The sequence below is a fragment of the Phaethon aethereus genome (assembly GCF_964289735.1).
Source record: "Phaethon aethereus genome assembly, chromosome: 17".
NCBI classification, from domain to species: Eukaryota; Metazoa; Chordata; class Aves; order Phaethontiformes; family Phaethontidae; genus Phaethon; species Phaethon aethereus.
In genome coordinates this window covers 2,483,402-2,505,457 of record NC_138593.1, presented here as the reverse complement: position 1 = coordinate 2,505,457, position 22,056 = coordinate 2,483,402, and the positions used below count along the sequence as shown (strand labels likewise).

The 22,056-nt window shown below is 39.7% G+C and overlaps 3 protein-coding genes across 3 annotated transcripts in view; 2 read left to right on the top strand and 1 right to left on the bottom strand.

Moving 5' to 3' along the window:
• The window catches only part of KNTC1 (kinetochore associated 1), a gene marked incomplete at both ends in the record, with an annotated part of 40,439 nt that extends 35,611 nt beyond the window's left edge, over nucleotides 1-4,828 (top strand). Inside the window, 7 exons of the mRNA XM_082007635.1 lie at nucleotides 374-428; nucleotides 508-571; nucleotides 1,629-1,758; nucleotides 2,742-2,831; nucleotides 3,359-3,504; nucleotides 4,407-4,497; nucleotides 4,769-4,828. Coding sequence (XP_081863761.1) covers nucleotides 374-428; nucleotides 508-571; nucleotides 1,629-1,758; nucleotides 2,742-2,831; nucleotides 3,359-3,504; nucleotides 4,407-4,497; nucleotides 4,769-4,828 — 636 coding nt within the window. The remainder of the gene's footprint in view (nucleotides 1-373; nucleotides 429-507; nucleotides 572-1,628; nucleotides 1,759-2,741; nucleotides 2,832-3,358; nucleotides 3,505-4,406; nucleotides 4,498-4,768) is intronic.
• Nucleotides 4,829-6,607: 1,779 nt separating this feature from the next.
• VPS29 (VPS29 retromer complex component) lies at nucleotides 6,608-9,991 on the bottom strand (the record flags this gene model as incomplete). The annotated part of the gene is given in 5 exon segments (XM_082007777.1): nucleotides 6,608-6,725; nucleotides 7,023-7,258; nucleotides 7,735-7,926; nucleotides 9,955-9,975; nucleotides 9,977-9,991. Coding segments are annotated over 5 exon segments (582 nt in total), but the record flags the coding sequence as incomplete, so codon positions are not given.
• RAD9B (RAD9 checkpoint clamp component B) lies at nucleotides 9,180-19,447 on the top strand (the record flags this gene model as incomplete). The annotated part of the gene is made up of 11 exons (XM_082007727.1): nucleotides 9,180-10,839; nucleotides 11,749-11,819; nucleotides 12,719-12,865; nucleotides 13,394-13,508; nucleotides 14,485-14,584; nucleotides 15,511-15,617; nucleotides 17,250-17,356; nucleotides 17,832-17,896; nucleotides 18,465-18,566; nucleotides 18,975-19,215; nucleotides 19,328-19,447. The coding sequence occupies exons 1-11, from the start codon at nucleotides 10,806-10,808 to the stop codon at nucleotides 19,445-19,447; spliced, it is 1,209 nt and encodes a 402-aa protein (XP_081863853.1). The 5' UTR covers nucleotides 9,180-10,805.
• Between the last annotated feature and the right edge of the window lie 2,609 nt (nucleotides 19,448-22,056).

The following is a 22,056-nucleotide window of genomic DNA, read 5'->3' as shown; positions in this document are numbered from 1 at the left end:
CACTAACAGAAGTGTTATGCATGAAAAGATTCTTTTTGAACGATTATTTTTATGACAATGCAATATGCAGATGAGTATTGTTATTATTCACTGAAATAGCATATTTTGCACTTGTGGTTCCTTCAGTAAATACTTACTTGCAGGGTTTTGTAAAGTTGGGCAGAATAATTTTACCATCAGTCAAAATACAGCTAAATCTTAGACTATGATATGAGGAAAGCAATGTTAGGGAATAATTCATCCAGGATAAAAATAAAACAAGATTGACAGGTTTCTTCCACCTACAGTGGGTCAGGATGTCTGTCTGTCTGTGTTTACAAGTACACTTAGTTAAAACTGTTTGGCTATTACTTTAAAACTTTGTTGTCAACAGATTCCCAACTTCAGTCGAGCTTGGCGAAGTGTAATTCTGTCACCACTTCTCACAGGTAGGGTTGTTACTAGCTATCGTGCTTGTATAGTAATGTGGTTATATATTTACTTTATCATGTTTTTTTTATTTCTTAGCTTCATGTCCACCGAGTCCTAAACAGTTAGAGGAATGCTGTGAGTGTTTTGTGATTCTGCTCAAGTAAGTAGGTAGTATGTCTCACATGTGTGTGTTAGAGTGGGAATGCCCTTTTGTAATTTCTCATCCCACAACCTGCCGTGGAACAAGCAAAGGAGCTCTGAAAACTGAGGAACTTGAAGCATGAGGAAGAACTTTTTGCCTCTTGTGGACAAAGAACAGGACCAGGGCATATACCCAAACAGAACTTCTGTGCTTGCCTGGAGACTGTTAATAACGTGCTGTAACTCGGTACCTTGGCTGTTTGAACTGTACTGGGAACTGCTCTCTGAATTGGGACTCTGAATCAGCAGCACAGACTGCTGAAAACCAATTTACCTTCCCAGTTGCTGCCCCTATGAGGGGTATCTGTTTCTGTCACTGACGTTTGTATAGGACTCATAGTCGACCCTAAAAGTCCAGTGAAAAATAGCCCAAAATATAGCACATTTCCTAAAACATTAACATGGAGTATAAGAGAGAAAGAATTCACTTTCCGACAAACAATAAATCTGGTGTGATAAAAATCTAATAGCTGCACATCTGTAAACAAGATTAACCTATGGTGTTAATGTTCCAAAACATTCTATACATAAACCTGTTTTGCATTGCCTTTACAACATAAAAAAGCACAATAAATCATGATCTTTTTCACCACAATGCTCGGACTTGCTCAAGAGAAGAACCAGAGATCAGAGAGCCTGGCTTGAACCAAAAATTGGTTAGGAAATACTGGAAAGGGATCCAGCTGAAGAACCTACTTACACTACTGCTTATATATACATATGTACCAAAGCATTACTCTGGACAATTGGCCAACACTTTCCCCTCAAAATAGAGCCTTGGGTATTTAGAAAGAGATATTGGAGTTGGGCTGTTTTTTTCAAGCTAGAAAATTGTCATACATTTGTGTCCTGTGAAACTTCAACTCACATAGCTTGGCCGTTTCTGAAAATAAGATGATGTAAAAATGTATTGTTCGATCTGTCTTAAAAATCTCAATGCAGTTTTGTTGACAGTACTAAGCCATCCAGTTATACATATCATAATTGAGAACTTCACTCCTAATCTTCTTCTGAAGGTGTCCTGTGCTGGCTGACTTGGATGTCATTGGAATAGCTAAACAATATGCACAGTTGGATCTTCCAGCTTTTGCTTTGGGGTGCCTGTTGTTGATTCCTCAGTCTGAGAAGCGAGAGCAGCAAATTCAGGTAAATACCAAGTTTTGTGTTCTATCTGTGCAAGGGAAATGTCTTTAAGCATGTTATGTTCAAGAGAGACTGTGAAAGATGGTAACTTACAATCTCATCTTATTTAAATATGCCACTGCTGACAGCTGCTTGGCATTTCCCACCCACAAAGCCTATTGCCCTAAATTTGTCCTTCTGAAAGGGATCATATGAATGCTTTTTTTTTTTTTTTCTTTAAAGTAAAATCAGCTAGCTTCAAGTTGTCCTCAGCAGCTTTGTCATATGACTTTGCCTTTTGAGGATGTTTTATGGCATCCCACCCATAAAAGCCACGAATAAACCCTAACAAACGCCAAGCCATCACTATATACCTGCTCGAGCAGTGTGAAGTTATGATAACATATATAATTGCCGGGAAGCTACCAGTGGACTAGTTTCACAGCAAATTGTAAAAAAAATGTTGAGTTGAAAGCTCCTGGCCTCTTAGAATGGTGCTTGATATGCATCACAATTTCTGATATAAACCTTTTGCCTTAAAGCCATGTCCTCTTTATTCATGTATCTTGGCAGTTTTCTTTCTCTCCTCATTTGTTTCTATTAATTTATGCTCTGCATTGTTCTCCCAAATGAAGCATTATAGGCTGTCCTGTATTTGTTATGACACTAGTAAAGGCATCTTAAATTCTTAGACTTCCAGTCATTAAAGTTAAGCTCAGAAAGATTTTCCCAAATTACAGCATTAGTGCAAGACATTTAGCTTGCTGGCAATTAATCAAAAAAAAAAAAATCTACAACAGCTACAGCGAAATAAGTTTTGAGAGTTAAAAGCAATGAGTACTACTCCTTGAGTCAAACTGCACAGATCCCGGTTTGCTAATTTCATATTTGTACCAGAATTTCAAAATATTCATTGTTCCTAAATAAATCAAATGCTTGCTCTGAAAGGAGGGTTTCTACTTTAATCATTCACAGAATATTAATGTTTTGTAACTTATTTTTTCAAGGGTTTCTTATCTACATGTAACACAGAAACTGTGCTGCAACAAATAGATGAACACATGGACACCGGAGAAGTAGTGGCATTTGCTTCTCAGGTAAATAAATAAAATTCACTTGCCTTTGACTTAGAGACTTTTTGGATAGATAAGTGTACACAGAAGCTTTTTTTCCTCTCTCCTGATCTTGCCAAGCATTAGTTGACATAATGCACGCTTTTAAAATATAGCAACACTTGCAGGGATTTTTTCATTTTTATTAATGTTGTGCAACTGAAAAACTTCTTGTATATAAACACAGTGCTGTGTTGCAGGCTGCCCCCATTTGTAGGACAGCATTGTTTGCAGCAGCACTACTTTATTTTTCTGAACAAATGCTTTAAGCTAAAAGGCCAAAGGACTTATGAAACTGCACTTTTAAGGGCAAGTTTCTTAACTCATTCCCCTATCTGAATCTGAGATTAGTCTTCATAAAATCTGCCATTTTGCAACACTTAAAAACAAACAAAAAAAATCCTGCTCTATGGGAGTCCAGTAAGAAAACTCCGAGTTCTTTTCAGTCAACAGTGACATTTCTTATGTTTAAAATAGTAATACTTTTCCATTACTAAAACTTAAATCCACAGATTAGATCTTTGGTTTTGGACAGTATCATAAATGAGAAGCTATATGAAAAATTCTTGAAAACTAAATATTTTCCACTGTTGAAGCAACAACTGATTAATACTCACCGAATGAAAGAGCTGGTGGATTATTTTGCCAAAAAGAACTGGTAAGTTAATAAAAGGTAAAAAGGGTGATGCATGACTGATAGTAACTACAGAAATTGAATCTTTCCTTTATTTTATTTTCATCTATTTGAAGTCATGGACATTTTCTAGTACTTCATCTCCAAGAATTTTTGAAGTATTGCTAAGTTAAAAAAAGAAATAAAATAAAAATCTCACCTCACTACTTTGAATACGGATAGAGTTTTACAGTTTAATTCAAGCCAAAGTAACAGCTCATTGAGCCTGGACTGGCAAGCAGATCAAATGCAGTTAAAATAGCAGAAGTAACCTGACTGTAAAAACAAACACTCGTCCTTTGAATCACTTCACCGTACCTTCAGATGAGCTCAGCTTGGTGGCATCATGAAGTCACAGCTTCGGCAAGAAGAACACTCTGAAAAAATAAATGAACTGCCTGTACTCAAGACTTAGGAATTAGCAGCAAAACAACTAAGTTTTTCAAGAGTTAGAAATACCTCTTATGTTCCACTTAAATAAAACAAAGGGTCTTGCCACTGCACCTACTGAAGGGCAGTTCTCAATCAGGAATCTGCCAGTGACTCACAGCACTTGGGCTCGTTGTGCATAGCTGCCAACTTTCATTTCAGACCCCAAATACTTAGTATGGCAAGTCCCTTTGTTACCAGTTATCCTGCAGTCAAAATGGCACAGAAACCAGTAAGTAACCGCTTAAATTCTAGTATATATTGGGTTTATTAACAACCACAGGTTAAATGCTAGACTTATCAAGGCTTGCTTTCCTCTACTGGGAAATGATGGGACCTATCTGACTTCAAAAATGTGGGGTCATACCTTATTTTTCTACTTCAGTGTATATAATCTAAATTCTTGGCTTTTTAGAGAGCTTAAGTTGACAAAGTTGATAGACTTTTTCCCCCTGCAGCATTGATGATGCAACAGCCCTAATTCAAGAATATCAAGAGAAATGTGGAAATCCTACTCTGGTAGACATACCATCATCTGATCTTCTGAAGGTAAACCAAACCACTTTTGTACCTTATGCAGTATCTTCTCTTTTTTCTAAACTAAGACTTGCACTCAACTTTTAGCAAAAATACTTGTTAGAGGATTTATTTTAGTAAAATATATTGTATATGATAAAATATCCCTCTATTAATTCAAATAATTCATTTTACTTAAACCAATCTGTGCCAGGCTAAGCCTTATGCTTTCAAGTACTTTCACAGTTCTTCGATTATATCCCGTTTTCCCAAGCCCTGTTGATATTGTTCTCTTACCTTCCAGCTGTATCTGAACGGACCAGAAGAGACCTGTGTACTAGAACTGTCATCAATAAGGTCTTGATTTAGCCTTTTCTTTTCTCTCTCTACTGGGATGATGAGGGCCATGCATCAAGAATGCTCATACTGGTCAAGTGAACATTAAACTAAAACCTCAATGCTCTTTTACCAAAAGCTATGCTGGAGCTTTCCACATTTTTTTTTTTTAAACTGTTCTAGGCTGTTTCTTCTCCATACTCTATCCCCCTTGAAACAGGTTAGATTCACAGCAGAGTTTCCTGTTTCTATTCAACAGTAATGTTCCTATTCAGCACTTTTGATTTTAGGAAGGATTAAAGTTTATTATTATTTCCTTTACTTCTGTATTTCTCTGTGTTCAAGTCTGCTGTCAGGATCGTTCAAAGATTTCAGTCACACAAACATAACCTTGCATAACCGTAACAGACTTAGTTTTAAAAAAAGTTATGTACTTCATGTAAAATACACATTGTAGACAAATTGTTATTTTAACTACAGTAAGCACAAATAAACAGACTTACGTATCAATTTTGGCCTTAACAGTATTCTAGAAATCATTTTTTATTATGAAGGTGTCACTAAATAGATGTTCTGCTCAGTCACTAACCTTTCTTGAGTATTTGTTACGGTTTTCCTTTCAGCTTTGTTCTTTTTCTACATCTGCAGCAGGGTAAAGCAATAGGTATGTGTTTCACTGCATGAAGTAGCAGTTAGCCAGACATTCCCAAGGTACCAGGCTGAAATGCTTTGCCTTCTTCTAAGGTAAAGCAGGTTTATTGTGAATAGGAGTGAGTTATTTTGTCAGCTTATGACACAAAAGTAAGGGTTCTAACTGATGGGAAGTCATTAGTTTAACTCTGACAAATAAAGCACAGCTTTCTGCACAGATACTACACTGGAAAAAGCCATAATACAAAAGCCACTATCTGCAAAGGAAACAGGCCACCGTTCTACATGTTCTTCTGTAGAAGACAAAACTATTTTTATTGGAAAGTTAGCAGTCATGAGAAATGTGAGCTGCTAAAATAATACACTCATATCCCTGCAGTCATGAGAACAGGACAGACAGAAGGTCCGGTCATCTTGAACATGGTTTTAGTCTTCAGTGGTAGTACAAGTGCCACGTGGAATTACACTATTTAAAACCTTTGTACATGGAGCAAAGTGCACATATGTGTAGTGTCAGATAAAAGCCATAAATAAAGAAAAGCCCTCTTCACTGTTTATAGTTGAGACAATCACTCATTAAAGCACAGGGGTATCTGAATTTGATTATAAAAAGACTAACGTTAAACTTTCTACAGTGAAATTACTACTCTAAGTTAGGAATTAATTGTAATATTTTCAGAATTTATCAATCCATTTTATTATTTTACCTTTATTGGGAGTGTTGAATTGAGAAAATCAAATAACTGGATTCTTAAGCAAACATAACACAGCCCCAGAGCCCTCAATTTTTTTGTTCAAGCCCTTTACAAGTATCTTTTAGAAGTCAGTCACCAAACCAGAGCATTAGGTATTTTAGAAGCAACTACAACTGCTGCATTTTTCCAGCAACAGTTCATAAAGCTTAGGTTTTCTTCTACGAAGTAGAGTTTATTACAACATTAAGGAACAGTATTTAAACAGTTATTTTAATGGAATATTTTACAAATCAACTCATACAGAGAAAAGCAAACACAACCTTGTTTTAAAGTTTTTACCAATGAGCTACATTGTTAATCTGTTAGCAATTAAGTGTAGTACTGTAAACTAGCAATCAAGTATTGTAATAACTTGCAGTTCAGAATGAGATAGTAAAAATACCAGACAGGCAAAGACATTTTTAAGATTTTTTGTACTCAATTCTTTCTACTTTGACATCATCTCCAATTAGTTGATAGACATATGTAACTACTGTAGAAGCCTGGATATCCATCAGCACGAATGAAGGAATGATGTTGCTGGAAAGAGGAAAAAATTTGTATTAATTGTGCATATATAATCACCTTAGCAGTGTTTCACCACTACTTGACAGAAACCACTTTTAAGAAAAAGGGATAAAGATTTTGTAAGCACAGTACATCAGATACGAAGCTTTATTTCACTCTCATCTGTTTCAGTCAAGGAGGTTTAGTACTGTCAACCCTTCCTCTCCAAGACATTTAGAATGTAAACATTAACCTTCATAATGAGTTTTGCAGTTCAGTTTTGTCATCAAGAAGAAAACCCCCCATGGGTATTTCCCGTATTTCACTTACTTCTCTAAGGCATGATAAGCTCCTGTAGCTGATCCTGGATTGATATAGAACTTGTTCTCATGTTCAAATGCCTCAAATTTGTGTGTATGTCCTGAAATTAGGATGTCCACATCAAATTGCCTCTGTAGCAGTGCCAGGCTGGCCATATCACCCCAAGGAATAACCTGATGGCCATGAATCAGCCCAATTTTGAACTGTCCAACAGTTACAACTTTCTGTTCAGGATAATTCAGGTTCTAAAAATGGAAAAAAGAAACACCACAAAAAACACAGAGAGATTAGATGTACAGATTTATATTTAAAAACTCTGTGATCACAAACACCAAGAAGGGGCTGGGGGGAAGCTTATGGAAATAGTCAATGTAACTGGCCCTACTGCTACAAAGTAAGAGCTACAAAGCTGCTTTTATGAACTCTGTGGAGAAGCGTGGTAGGATGCAAGGCATTTCAAAGATCTGACAACTGCAGGTCTTGTTTGCTGGAGTCCTACACATAGCCAAGTACAAAAATTACTTCTATTCATACTTATGACAGATAAGAACTTACTGTACAGTTCACATTATTCATTTTAACCCCAACTCTTTTGCCCAATTTCCTTTTCACGTGCTCTTAAGCTCAGTTTGCCCGCTTTTACTTAAATTACAAATAACCCAAATGTTGCCTTTTATATAAAAGATGCACAAAAAATGTCATTATCAAGAGAGGATACTACCTCATCAAAGTCCCCTCTCACAACATGAACATCCCCAGCCAGCGTCTTGAGGTAGTCATAAGTGTCCTTGGTGCAGAGGTTTCCTGTGCAGAGGATGTGTTGGATCTTTCCTGGAACCAGCAGTTTTTTGAATTTGGCTGGGAGGCTGTTGCATCGATGTGGAATGTGAAGATCTCCTAATACTAACACCAACTTACCAGGTGTCATGACAGGAAAGAAAGATCATTACAGATACTTATTAAGACGAGAATCGCTGGCAAACAGAAAGCTTTGCAATGTTTTCTTCAGTTTCATAACTTTGCATTTTGATGTAAAATCTACTAAAATAAGAATGAAATGGTGATGGAATATTGCTATACTGAGGGAAAACAAGGGCCCCTACAAATGTAGAATGTTATCCAAAGGGGGCCTTACAAACACAATGGTCTACAGATTATTTTTTGTTGTTGTTGCTGAAAGCCATTGCAAGGTATAACAAAAGAAATCACAGAATCATAGAATTGTTTAGGTTGGAAAAGACCCTGAAGACCATAGAGTCCAACCATAAACCTACTACTTGATGTATTTTACACAACTTGGGGAACTACCATAGACTATCCCAATTTTTTTGTCCTTAGACATCAAAAGAAAAAAAAAAAGACATCTCTGGCACACGTTGTCAAGCAGACATGGCTAAACTGTGGCCACTTCCCTTTAAAACTCTTCATCCAAGTTTCTTTCTGGTTTAATTAACTTCTATTTTCTTCCTTATTAAAAACAAAAAAAAAGCAGCAAATTTGCAACATGTGTTAGTAGCTGACCAGAACAGGAAGCTTGCTCACGAGTCCATATCGTAGGAACCACTGAACAACAGAGTAAGACTAACAGTTTTACAAAAAATCAACAAAAAAAACCCCAAAACAGGGCACTGCAGAGAAGGTAAGCCAATTACCAGCTCTCTATATTCATAGTTTCAGTACAACAGATGCAAGGAGAATACAAATTTAATGGGGGCTTCAAAATTAAGGATTCAGATGAAGCAAGACCATAGTTTAAAATCCCAAGCTTTACATCTGCAAATAAAGAAATAATTAATGCAAGCAACTTAGCAATAAATTAATTATGCAAAAAGGGCATGAAAAGCTCTATAAGGCATGGGTTGTTATGCCACTACACTGTAAAAACACAGGATCTAGAGACAGTCATCCCTTGATAAATAGCTCCGTATTAAAAAGAGACAGTTTATTGTCCAACCATAATGCTTTGTTAGTAAAACAGTTCCTAAAATGACAGCCATCAAATGTGTTTGTGAAAGACATAGCCCAGATAAATATATATAAAAGCAGTAGTAAAAGTTATTCCTAAAATTTAGGAGTAACTATGCTAAGAAATTACCTTTTTTAATAGTTGCTTTTTAAATTTTTAGGCCATGCAGCTACCTTCATGCTAACAGTCATCAAAAAAGGCAAAGGGAAGCTCGGTGGGTTTTTTGTTTGGCTTTGGTTCTGTTTTCAGGTTTTTTTTATTAAGAACATCTCAGTGCCATCACCAAAGCCGTGCATCTTTGGAGAATAGATGGTTGAAAGTATTGGTAAGGCAATATAAGAGTTTTTTACTGAATAAGCTACCAATTTAAAACTAACCCAGGAGAGGAGAAAAAAAAAAAAAGACAGAGTTTTGATGGTTCCCAATGAAAAACACCCTTACTAGCATCAGTCTAGAGATGATATACTTGAATACAAGGAAAAAATGGATAACAAGTGATTTTGATTATTGAAGTGGCAACTGATAGATTCTCTTACTGATGCGACTTAGATGTGCAATACCAGTTATGTATTTAACATTTAATAAAATTATACTGCCACGTAAAACGGACAACCCCACTGAAGTCAGCAGAGTTTGTGCATTCAACAAAGACCATTTCCTTTGCTGATGAGCTGGCAGGCCCCACATTTCCACCCAAATCACATCTGAGCTCCCATGAATTAATGAAAAGCTCGTTGAGCTACAAGCAAATGAGAAGCACCGAAGTGTGTTTAATAATCAGTGATATCTGCAACATAAAATAGCATCAGAGAATGTGACAACAATCTGGCTTTAACTAGGAATTTAGGTGCAATCTTGAGCATGGTTGGAACAGCAGCCCCTAATTCATACGTACCATCTGACATTTGTATCACCTAGTGACATTAACCAGCCCTTACCACCGGTGTTAGCAACAGCCAAGAGGAGTAAACTTACTCTGTGCCCAGCCTTAGCGGAATGAAGAAGTTGATTGCAGACAGGGGGGAATGAAAAACAGGGTGAAACATGATCAATGTTAAACAAAAGAAAGCAACAGAAAAGAAAATATAGCCAAATGAATAGGCAAATAATAATTAATGAATCGTTGATGTTATGAAAGAAGCGTTAAAAAAAAAAAAATTAAAAATCAGGTCCTGGGCTCAGCCCCGGCAGCTCTCCCGCCGGTGACAGCCCCTCAGCACGGCCACCTTACCACGGCGGGCCCCCAGCGGGGCTTCACCTCCTCTCAGCGCTCCCCGCCCGCCCGCCCGCCCTCCATCTGCCTCAGCCCGGCACCAGGCGGATTTCTGGGCAGCGACTGACAGAACGCGTTCCGCGACCGCACGCTCAGCACGGCCGCCGGCGGGGCCCGCCCGCCGCACCGCGGGAACCCCGCGCCCACCGTGCCGCTGACCCAGGCCCAGCGGGCCGCGGCCGGAGGAAGCGAGCCTAGGCCTCCCCGCCCCCCCGGCGCCGCGGGGCGAACGCCGGCGGGGAGAGGGCCCCGGGGCGGGACGGGACACGGGGCGTCCCCGCCGCTCACCATCCTGCTCGGCGTCGCTCTCCCTCGCACCAGCCGCCGCGGCCCCTTCCCGGAAACCAGGCCGGCGCCAACCGCCCGCTACGGCGCCTCCGACGGGCCAAACTAGCGCGGAACGCGTTTCTCCGCAGCCACCCCACGTGCCTACATCCGGGTCTCTGAGGAGCGCTGAACCCCTCCCCTCGCCCGCAGGGGGCGTTTCCCGCCCTTTCTACGGCTGTCGTGTGAGGGGAAGGGTGTGGCGAAGGGCCGGGGTCTGCGGCGGGCCATGAAGTGCGTCATTGGGGGGGCTCAGCTCAGAGGTACCCGTGGCCCCAGGGGAGGCAGGAGAGCCTGGGACAGAGGGTGTACGTGGGAGAAACAGGCACCCCGGAGCGGGGCCACCTGAGGGAGCTACAGCTTGGCGGGGCCGGCAGCCGTGGGCATGCGTGACTGGCCTGCTGCCACCCTGGGGTCCCTGGCGCTGCTCTCGGTGGGCTTCCCCGTGGGGCCTTTCAGACGGTGCAAAGCGGGGTGCGAAGCGCTGGGAGCTGCGGCCGGCCCCGCCACGGTCGCAGCAGAGCTGAGGAGCTGCCTCTTCCTCGTCCCCAGGAGGACAAAGGCATTTTTGTGGGGCAACGTGCAGCCTCAGAAAGTTGCTCAGATCAGAGAGCAGAGCTGCATTTGTGGCGCTTTGGGGTGGAGAAGCCATTGCATACCTGGGTGCCTCTCTGTGCGCACTATTCTCTTTCCAGAGGCCCCCACACAGCGTTTTCCTGTAAAATGCTGCTCTGCCAGTGCCAGCATGGGCAGAGGCAAATTTTGAGACCCATGCCTGGTTTCTTCTGTGTTTCTTAGGGCTACATCTTTACAGATGTCCAGCTGCTTACTGCTTGCTCAAACTTGTTGCCATCTACAAAATGTAATTTCTAACTTCTAATTTCTGTTAGTTGGGGTGTTTTGTCCAATTAGAGTCAATTAACTTGTGGTGGCATCAGGTCATACCAGTTGCTGCAAAGGGACAGAGGACATTCGAGGTGCACCTGATTGGAGCCAGCTTTCAAAAACATCAAGGTGTTTATGCTACTAAAAAGGAAAGAGTAATGTCATCGGGGGTTTTTTGAAACACGTCGGAAATCTGTAATGTTTCCTCTTAAATTATTCTGGAGAAAATGCAGTGTAACATTTTTAACTTAGAACACATATTGCACTGTTTGTTTTTTTCCTGCTAGTGTTTGGAAGAGCGATACACGCCATAGCACGTATTAGTGATGAATTCTGGTTTGACCCCGTAGAAAAAGGTGTAAGTGAATTTGATTTATTGTAATTTAAAAATCTTTTTTGGAAGCATAGTATTTATGTTGTTGGATATTGTGTTGTTTTCCTGCAGTTTTTACCATTCACTCTCGAGTTACCTTCTCTCTCAGCTTCCTCCGCTTTCAACATGGACAAATGCCATATTTCTGTAATTGTAATTACGCAGATTACATCATGGAAGATTCATTCCTACTCTGCCCCTAATATTCTTCGATTTTTTGTTACCCAAGCTGAAGCTTGTCCAGGACATCCGGGTTAATATCAGGGGTTTTATTTCTATTGTCATGGGTCAAAAGGTTTATGTTTCGTACCACATCAGAAGCTGCCTCTAAACAACATGTTTTTGTACTGGTATGATTCAACAGGAAGAATGCAGCCATTAATATGCCTCCGATTAATCAAACACCATTTCCAGCAGAATTAGGGGTTTCTCCAGAGGTTTCTTAGTTAAAAGTGCTCAACTCTGCTTAACTTGCTGGGAAGCTGGAAAATCAGAAGTGGAGATCATTTCTTTTTATACCTGAAGAATTTTTGAGGTGCTAGTAATGTCTTTGCTCATCGGTGCATATCATGTGGATGGGTGTAGAGGAAGATTGTTTTAGAATAAACGCCAGTCCTTCAAATGCCTCAAATGCATGCTGAGCTTTAAGTGGTTAGGTAACTCACACTTCAAGACCACTTAAATGTCCGTAGATTGGATTCCTATGTCTGTATTATCCCAGTGACCTCTGACCACTGATAATGAAGGTGGTAAGTCTGAACACGTTTATATGCATGATGCATCCATATTTATTTTGAGATGTACACATTTAAAGGTTTTGTGGCTTAGGTACGGTACCAAAGCACAGAGATGGCTTTTATAAATCATTTTACTTACATTTTCAGCTTGCCTTAAGATCAGTGAATTCTTCAAGGTCAGCATATGCATATGTCTTCTCATCTATGTTTTTTCAACATTACTGCTGGACAGCCATGTCTCAACCACATCAGAAGGAAAAACAGTTATCCCTTCCATGTAAATTGATAATAAAGGTACATTTTAATGCATTGTTATGCACAGCTTTGGAAGCAGCAAATTAGCCCAATTTCCAAATGAAATTTTAGGGGGAGGCTCATACAGGTATGTGGATGGCTCTAAACTCAAGCACTTCTGAGCAATTCTGCAAAAGAGAGCGTTAGTATTAATTATGTTTCGAAGGTGTTCCTCCTGAGCTGTGCCCTGCGGTTCCCGAAGGCTGAACCAGCTTAATCTTGGGTTGAAGGAATACCACATTTCTGCCTCTGAAGTGTTTCTCCTGTAGCCTTCAAAGGCAGTCTGAGCCAGGAGAGCTTTGAGCAGTTGTTTAGCAAACAAGTCTGTTGGCCTTACATTGGAATAGTGGGTGAGGATGGCTAGGATCAGTATTGGCTCCCTGCATCTGCTTACAAAGCCGTTTGGGGAAGCCATAAAAGCAGGAGCTTGAGATAAACTGTACAAAACTGGGGAAGTACATTGCAAAATTGCTTGGTAAGTAACTTCTGCACTGATTTTTTTTAATTTTTTTTTTTTTTTTTTTACAGTCAGTTCTTCCTGTATTTAGATGTGTAAATGTGCTGGAAAGGAATGTAGAGAAATGCAGCATTTATACAAATATTAATGATCATCACATAACTTTTCAGCTCCTCTGCAAACATGGTAGGTTACAACTAAAGTGACTTTACAGAAACAGTTTAAAACAGTGGGGCAACATAATATTTAGTGTAATTATTAGCTGAATGTTGTTGATGGAACGTTATGCCAAACACTTTCAGCCTCTTCACATCATAATTCTACTTATCATGTGCATCACCTTGTAAAAATGAAGTTATAACAGGAGTTATCAGATGAACGTTCTTCAGTTCACTAGTTAATGCATGCTATGTATTAGTTGTCAGCCTACTGCTTAGAACATTTAGAAATAGGCTAGAGTAAATTCTGAAAAAATACACATTATGGAAAGGGAGGAAAATTCTGTTTTGCCAAGTGTTTGAACTAGAGGATTTACTGTGTCTTTCCACCGCTAATACCGTTCTTCAACACGGTCATGGGTCTGACATCCTCAGTCCAGCAGAACACAGGTATATTCATCGGCATTAATCTTTGCAAACTCATACAGAACCATCATCTGTCAGTATAGCTTGCTGAGCTGTGCTGTGTAATAGGCAGTGGATTACACTATCAAAAATCTAGCTTGTATTAAGAATAATGAGAGAATATATTGCATTAGGTCTCAAAGAGAATTAAGCTCTCTTAGCTCACGCTTATCTAGAAATACATAGAGATCTGTAGGGTTTGCCTTTTGTATTCCACCACCATTTATATTATTATACCAGTTAATATTGAAGCCTTTTTTTTTTCCCCCCTGCATTTGTTGCACTTGTTGCTATTCATTTATTTCTTGTGGATTCTTAAAAAACTCAGATGCTGGAGAGGCATAACTAATAGGATGAAGGAAGTCTTAGATGGCATGTTAATTCAGTTTTCTCTTTGTGGATGAGTTGTTTCCACATAGCTAGAGTAAGTTGCTTGGTTACTTTCTCTATTGAGACTTCCTAAAAAAACGATTAATACTGAAAAAACCATTTAAAATTACAAACTAGCATTGATTCCTGTTCATATGCTTTATACTTAGGTGTTGTAAAAACATACAATCTGACATTTCAAGAATGTGATCCATTGCAGGCTGTTTTTGCAAAGCACATGTGTCCAAACATACTTAAAGTCCACTCCAGGTAATGAATATAAAGATTTTTTTTTTCTGTGGGGGGAAAAATAAAATAATACAGGAAGCAATACAGTTCTCATAGTCATTAACATAACCAAAATCTGATTAGGGCACAGTCAAAAAATGGCAAACTCCTGAATCCTGTATCCTAGTGCTTCATTTTTCGCATTACAACTTCAGAAACTTGGAGCGCTCTACCATTAATCCTACTCGGTCTAACCTTGAGAAGTGTGTAGTGTACAATCTGAATTCACACCTTTGAGCAGCTTCCACCTATGACAAATGAAGTAGTGCTTTAATTTCACAGGCAAAGAATCCAGCGGTAAAAGTACATTTTTTAAAATGCAATAAGGCAAAGTTCTGCTTTGAAAAGCAGCCCCTGGAAAATTCCAGGATTTGACTTGTCATTGCAAGCAAAGGCAAAGAACAGTGAGACTACTTTTCCTGACAGCGTTTCTATTAGAAGTGTTCCTTGTGCACAGGGGCTCTTGTCACCATAATCAACTACTAAAGCATTAAAGGTGTATAAAGGTATCTCTGTATAGATACTATGTATTTGTGTGTTTAGAAAAAGATTATGCAACTTTTAAAACTGCATGCTTTCGAATAAAGAGTTTAGGATGCTGAAGTTTGCTCAAAATCATGATCATACAGCAAGGTAGCAGCAACATATATACATATGTAAGACTGTTTGGCAGCATACACAGGCATTAAACATAAACAAATTTGCTTTCATAATTACTAGTTGTATTTTTAATTCCTTATGTACCTATTGCAATATAAATCAATTAAAAAGACACAGCACGCTTTAAGGGGTGCACATTTCAAAGGCAGTTTTGCCAAGTAGCAATTTCCATTTCTAATGTGAGTAACAGATGCTAGCTAGTAATTTGTGGCACATAAATTATTTCAATGTTGAATGAAATTTTATAGGCTGCTGGCTGATATAATGATTCACTTTCCGACCAGTCAAGAGGAAGTAACCTTATCAGTTACTCCAATGAAAGTTTGTTTCAAGAGTTACACTGAGGAAGACACTGGTAAGGAAATTCAAAATACGAAACAATATTGGGACTTTAAAACAGGTGATCTAAAGGAATAATAACTACTGCATCTTATGGCTGAATGAGATTTTTAAGAGAGGGAATATATATAGAGAGATTTTAAGTCATATTGCTATGGTCTGGTTTTAATATATTTTAAGAAAGTATGTTTTTAATAACATTTTCCTGGTATCAGTGGCAGATAGCAGGCTGAGCAGCCAACTGAAATAAATTATGCCACTTGCTGTAGGCTTGAACAGAGGTAATTACTGTGCTGCAAGAGCAGAAGCATGGCAACAGACAGGAAAAAGGAGATAATTTTATGTTCTGCAAAGAACTATTTAAATCTGAATACCATAATTAAAGAATTGATATCATTATGGAGTATATTTTAGCATAAGGGCAATACAGTGCGTTAGCTGGCCTAACGCTGTTATGCAGCGCACTGCCATTTCCAGATCTCCGTCCGAGATGGAGAGCGATCTAGATGCTTGGTGTGTGACTCAAACTAATTTTAAAGATATAATTGTGTTCTTGAAGTATATGTTCTTGTATATCATATAATGAAGGGATGCTTTTCATACTTGCTTATGACTGAAGCTGAGGATAATGACCTAGAAAAAGATGACTGCCTAGAGCACAGGGGCGGGGATTGTGCTGAGAACAGGCTAACGCAGTGGAGAGCGAGAAGGATGAAGTGGTGGAAACTGGAGTGAAACAGGGAAGAAATTACGGAAAATAAAAAGACACTAAAAAGAGTACATTTTGAATGACAAGTTTTGTTATCTTAGAAACAACGCTTGCAAGTGTTATTGTAAGGAAAGAAAGTGAAAAAAATGGTAGGTACAAATGGAATGAGATACCAAAAAAACAAACGGTTAAGGAGAAAAAGGAGGCATTACAAGCATTGTTCTTGTTGTGTAGCATGTGATGCAATATACCACCTGCAGCAAATGTTCTGTATGCACTGAAACAAAACGTGTCCTTTGAACGTATCATCTGGTGATGCTTGGGTTTTTCCACATTCAGGTTTAATTTTCAAAGAAAGAAATTACACCTTCTGCCTAGACTTGTTTTCATTTGCATGTGGTAGGCTCTGCCTTGCAGAAGCTGGCAGGTGTGCTGTAAGTCTGCATTTCCACAGTTTTAAGGAACTTTACAAGAGTATATTTGAACACGCAACAGGGCCTTGTTGAAGGCCAAGATAAGTCCACCTTCATTGTCCTCAGAGGACTGTCAGCAATTATGATTAGTCTGTTAAAGTCATGTGGCATTTTGGTCTTCCCATCTATGCAACAATAAGCAGCCAGTAATACTAATTGTGATGAATGCCTGTTGACAAAGCAGATTTGCAAAAATGACAGCAGGTATCAGGTTAGATCACACAGTAGAACATAAAATAAGTTCTGTTAAAAGCCATTTAAATCTACATAATATACTGTAAATAAATTGAGGATTTTATTTTACTTAATTAAATTTAGATAAACAAACATTTATTGTTAGTTGCTATAAAAATACAATTATTTGTTCAAATGATGCTGATGTAAAAACCTCATGGTTACAATCACAGTTTTGTTAAGTTCAAGCTTCACTCCTTTGAGTCCTTGACTTTCTTGTTATTTTAAACAGATTTTTCAAAGACGATGCTTACTGAAATACAGCTAAACCCAGAGGAATTTGACGACTTGCAAGTCGGAGTGGATTCTGAAGTGACGTTTTGCCTTAAAGAATTAAGGGTAAAGCAAGAACTCGTCTTGAAAAGAAAACATTTCCCATTAATTTGCATGACTTGACCAGGACAACACAGACTGGTCCCTGCAGAATGGCCGGGGGAAGTCTTCCACCAGGCCTCCTGCCCAGCAGTAGTATTTACCAGCTGGTTGAGGATTAGCTTTAAAAACCAAGACACTGCAGAGTCCCTCACAGTAGCCTTTGAAAGGCAAGCGAAACATTTTTTAAAGAAAAAAAATATAGTTTCCGTGCTGGGCAGACACACTGTAACTGCACTGAAGAAAGCATCCTGGCCACAGCAGTTCCACACGCAGAAGCTTCTCTGGCAAAGCTCCAGGCAGCGAAGGCAAAAAATCTGTTCTAGAACCCGTAGACTTTTACCCTCTTTTTGCCAGTAAACAACAGCTGGGATAAACTTACATTCTAATATTGATCTTCTGTTTTTAAAACGGCGCTTAACCACCCACCCCTTCTTTTCAGGGCCTACTAGCGTTTTCAGAAGCTACCAGCGTCCCTGTCTCAATCCATTTTGACGTCTCTGGAAAGTAGGTTTCAGAAAACACCTGTCTAGAACTACTGCAGTTACAACTCTGCAGTCGGGTTTTGTCTGCAGGTTACTCAATGAATATTTAACTGGAACAGTACAAGAGATTTTCGTTTCGTACCAAAAGCTGTATCTCTGATCTGCAATACAGTGTTAAGTAGTTTGTTATTACGCATAAAGCATTTAACATGAGCACCAGTATTACTAAGCTAACTAATGAGCACCTACAAGTTACCTGGGCACTTCAGGTTCTCAGTCTAATGCATGCAATGATTTTATTTAGTAGTCTAAAGAAACAATACATTTTCTGTTTAAAATATTACTTTAACAGTTACATATTTAAAACTATAATTTGACTAAGTTTAATATTGTATAGCATTTGCTCACTGGAGCATTTAAATCTGCAACAGAAAGCCATCTCACATTCTTCCGCAGCAAATATATTAGATTTTCAGCTTTTCAGAGAAGGCACTTTTTAATCTGTATGTATAGAATTGCATAAGCTGGATTTCTTCTGACAACATGTGTAATTATGCATGCCAGTTTAGTCTCTGAATATTTGCATTTAGGCCAATTGCTTTCAGCATTGAAGATATGATGCTGGAAGCCAGCTTTATTTTGGCTACCTTGTCTGACATTGAAAACGAGACGGTTTCCCAGCGGCTGGAAAGGTAACGGTGGGCGTCAGGGCTGGGTGAGGGAGGCAGACTGCCTTAAGAGGATGGAAAATGGAAGTTTAAAGTTTTCCAGCCAAGTCAGGTTTAAGGTGGGAAGTGATTTGCTCATTCTTGCAGGGTATTGGTAAGCGTTGTACAGATCCTGGCGTCTTTGTTCATAGAAAAAACGCAAACTAGATGGGTTCAGGAACGTCTTAGCATCACACACAGCAGTAAAACTTGGTGCAATGGAGAGCACTCCGTGCTAGCTTCTGCTTTCCTTTATCTCCATGGGGTTCTGTTGCAGGAGGAGGGGAAGATGCTTGTTGTGAATCTAAAGCCATAATGTTTTTCATTAGGAGAAAATAAAGACGTTCTAACATAAAAGCCAGTTACTAACCTGACCTACTCTCTCCAACCCAGCTCAAAGTCACACATGGGTAAATCTGAAAAAACCTCCACGGATGAAGACAGCAACACCGCACCAGTTCCTTCCAAAAAGCCACAGTGGAATAGAAACGCACCGAACGCAGAGTCGGCAAAACCTGCGAGTCCGTTGGCAAAAGAAGAGATTAGAAGTATTCCCAGAGTCACAAAGACAGACACGAGTGGGGCAGAGCACCATGCAATGCCAGGAGAGGTGAGAGTGTCTCATTACCAGAAGGTAAGGAGGCTCCCAATCCTGATTTTAAAGTGGCAAAAGCTGCAGAAATAACCAACCCCCACATTCTGTATCACATGCAGTTTCTTACTTCTATAATTATTGCATTTTCCAGTTTCATTCCTTGTTTTTTGGAGCAGTTTCTTATAAGGAGAAGGATGCTGTCAGTCACACCTTCCATAGTTTAGCAACAGCTAGTGACACCGAAGAGGATTTTGGCTCCCAAGTTCTCTAGTAACATGAAGTGTTTGAATCCACCACCACTGGGGGTTGCCGTGAAAGATAAAGGTACTATTTGACTTGGTAATTGTGGAGCTGTTTCTAATTTTAGAAAGAGGTCTAATCGCAGTTCTTTAGCAAGTTAGAACTGGATGGAAACTATTTGTATTCTGAGCTTGTACGGTAAACTGTGTTTCACAAATACCTGTTCAGTCTGGAAAGTGGAAATCCTCCTCACATGGTGCCCGTTTCTTTTTTTGCAAGACAGACATACAAAAAGGAGTATTTTATCAAAATGTTGAGTCCTTCATTAGTTCCAGCTGTGCCAGGACAGGTTAAGCATTTATTCGCTGTTGACGCTGACCACCAGCGCGGGTCATTCTGACTGTTAGCTGCTGTTGTAACGCAATATAAACTTAGGTCATGACTGACTAGATTGAGATTGGTGATGGATGTATTCTCTGGGGACACTGCTTTGGAGGGTCAGCTCTCCACTACCTTCTCACTGGAGAGTTCAAACTGCGTTATCGCTTCAGGCAAATTAAGCTGCTGTTGTGAAGTTGAGTGCTGGAAAAATAAACCCACCCACCCTGGCATAGCCACACGCATCCTCGCTACAGGATAGCTGGTATTTTTACAGAAAGGTTGTAGAGCTAGCATTTACCTGAATAGCCAAAGCTGTCGTAGAAATGCATTTAAAAAAATAAAAGTGATACGCTTGAAAGTATGAGTTTAAGAGGCTTTTGTGTTTCAGACTTCCATTCTTCTCTTCCCTCTCCCCACCTCGTCATTTGGATGCAGGTTTGAGAAGACTGTGCAAGGGTCTGAGCAAGAGCCCGACACCGCAAGTGCTGGTGGCGGCGCATCTTGGCACCACCAGCGACATCACTGCGTTAACAAACAGAGGTTTTGCAGTCAACTTTACTTTAAAAAACACATTTTAGTATAAATACTATATTTATTAAATATCTTTACAATTCATTTAAATGTATTTACAGAACTATTCCTGCATAAGTTATACCTCAGACATGAAATTCACATAATTGCCTCTTAGGTAAGCATAGATGATAGTCTCATTTTAACAACAACAAAAAAAGCATCCTCATTAGATACAGACTCAGAGTTGCTCCATTATTTCAGCTATCTTTGTCAGAAACTACTTCATACAGTGAGTTTCTACACACACAATCTTTTTTTTTTTTTCCCTGGGGAAAGGGTATCTGTTACCGAGATGGAGATTCCATCACAAAACCCTTCACATCTTTGCCAGACCTTCGCCTCTCCCTTCTCCTTGACTCAGTCCTAACTGCCTGGTCCCAAAGGCTGATTTTTGTTTTGGTGTTTTTTTTTCGGCTGTACCTTCTTCAAACATAAAGAAAGCACACTGAGAGGGAAACTGTATGTTGCAGGTCTCCCAAAGATAGCCGTAAAAGTAGCAAGGAACCACAGAGTTTTACCACATCTGTGCCCTGTTTTACCCAGTAATGCTGCTGCAGAAATCCCAACTCCTGCCCCTCCTGTCACATGGTTACTGGTATACAAAACTCTTCCTTTTCCTTCAGCTCACCGCTCCCAAAAACACACAGACACACACAATCCCCCTCTGCAGCAGCCAAAAGTCAGCCTGTGCCCCGCTCACACACACTTCCATGCCACAGAACCCCTTTCTTGTACATTTCTCTCATGAATAGTCACAATAATCTAATTCCTAGGAAGTGTTACTGCTTCATGCATCATTTAAAATTATTGATAGTATGGGTCCTGTCATTTCCTTTTCCAAAAAATCTGTTGTGCGCAGACAGCTTAAGTTCATAGGAAGAAATTAGGTTTGATATGTTTAGAGTGCACATCTTTAAAAAAAAAAAAACAACCCCAAAAACAATCAAGCATGTGATAAAAATATCAATTCTTTATAATACAGTATTGCTTTATAAACAGATGGAAAAGCTATAAGCTTTACTGGTCTTTGGTGTGTCTGGTGAGGGATAAACTCATGATTTGTAAATCAAAAATCCAAATTTGTTCTTTATTAACAACAACAACAAAAAAACCACGATGCGATACGAGACCAATGGCTTTGCAGACACTGCTCAGCTAGGAGCGGCTCTAACCCAGAGCGCCAGGCAGCACAGCTCTGCTGCGGAGCAGGCGGCTGCGTCTCGCCACTCAGGTCTTACGGACCCCGGCCCAGCGCTCAGAACCTCGGGCAGGGAAAGCGGCCTCACCCCGCTCCTCTACCCGAGCCATGTACAGCTCCGAGCATGTAGTTCTAGAAAGTGGGGGGAAAAAAATAACAAGGGCTGGGGAATGAGTGTACTGAGAGCGAGGGGTCAGAGTGCAACGCAGCCCAGGTCTGCAGGGGCATCATTTTAAGGTTAAGTTCAAGGGAAAGAATAATTGATCAAATCTGCTCTAATCAAGAAGCATGATAGTAAATACTGGAGAATAAAATGTAAAGACACCCAGATTTCAGAGAGGAAGTCCCCTCCCAAATGCTGGAAACAAAGCCCTGTACTGCAGCGTGAATACATTCCTTCTAACGAGACAGCTAGATACAGCTTGTTCAGTTTTAAAAAACACCACGGACTGACAGTTTGTGCAAAGTTATCCACCACTGGCTGTTCC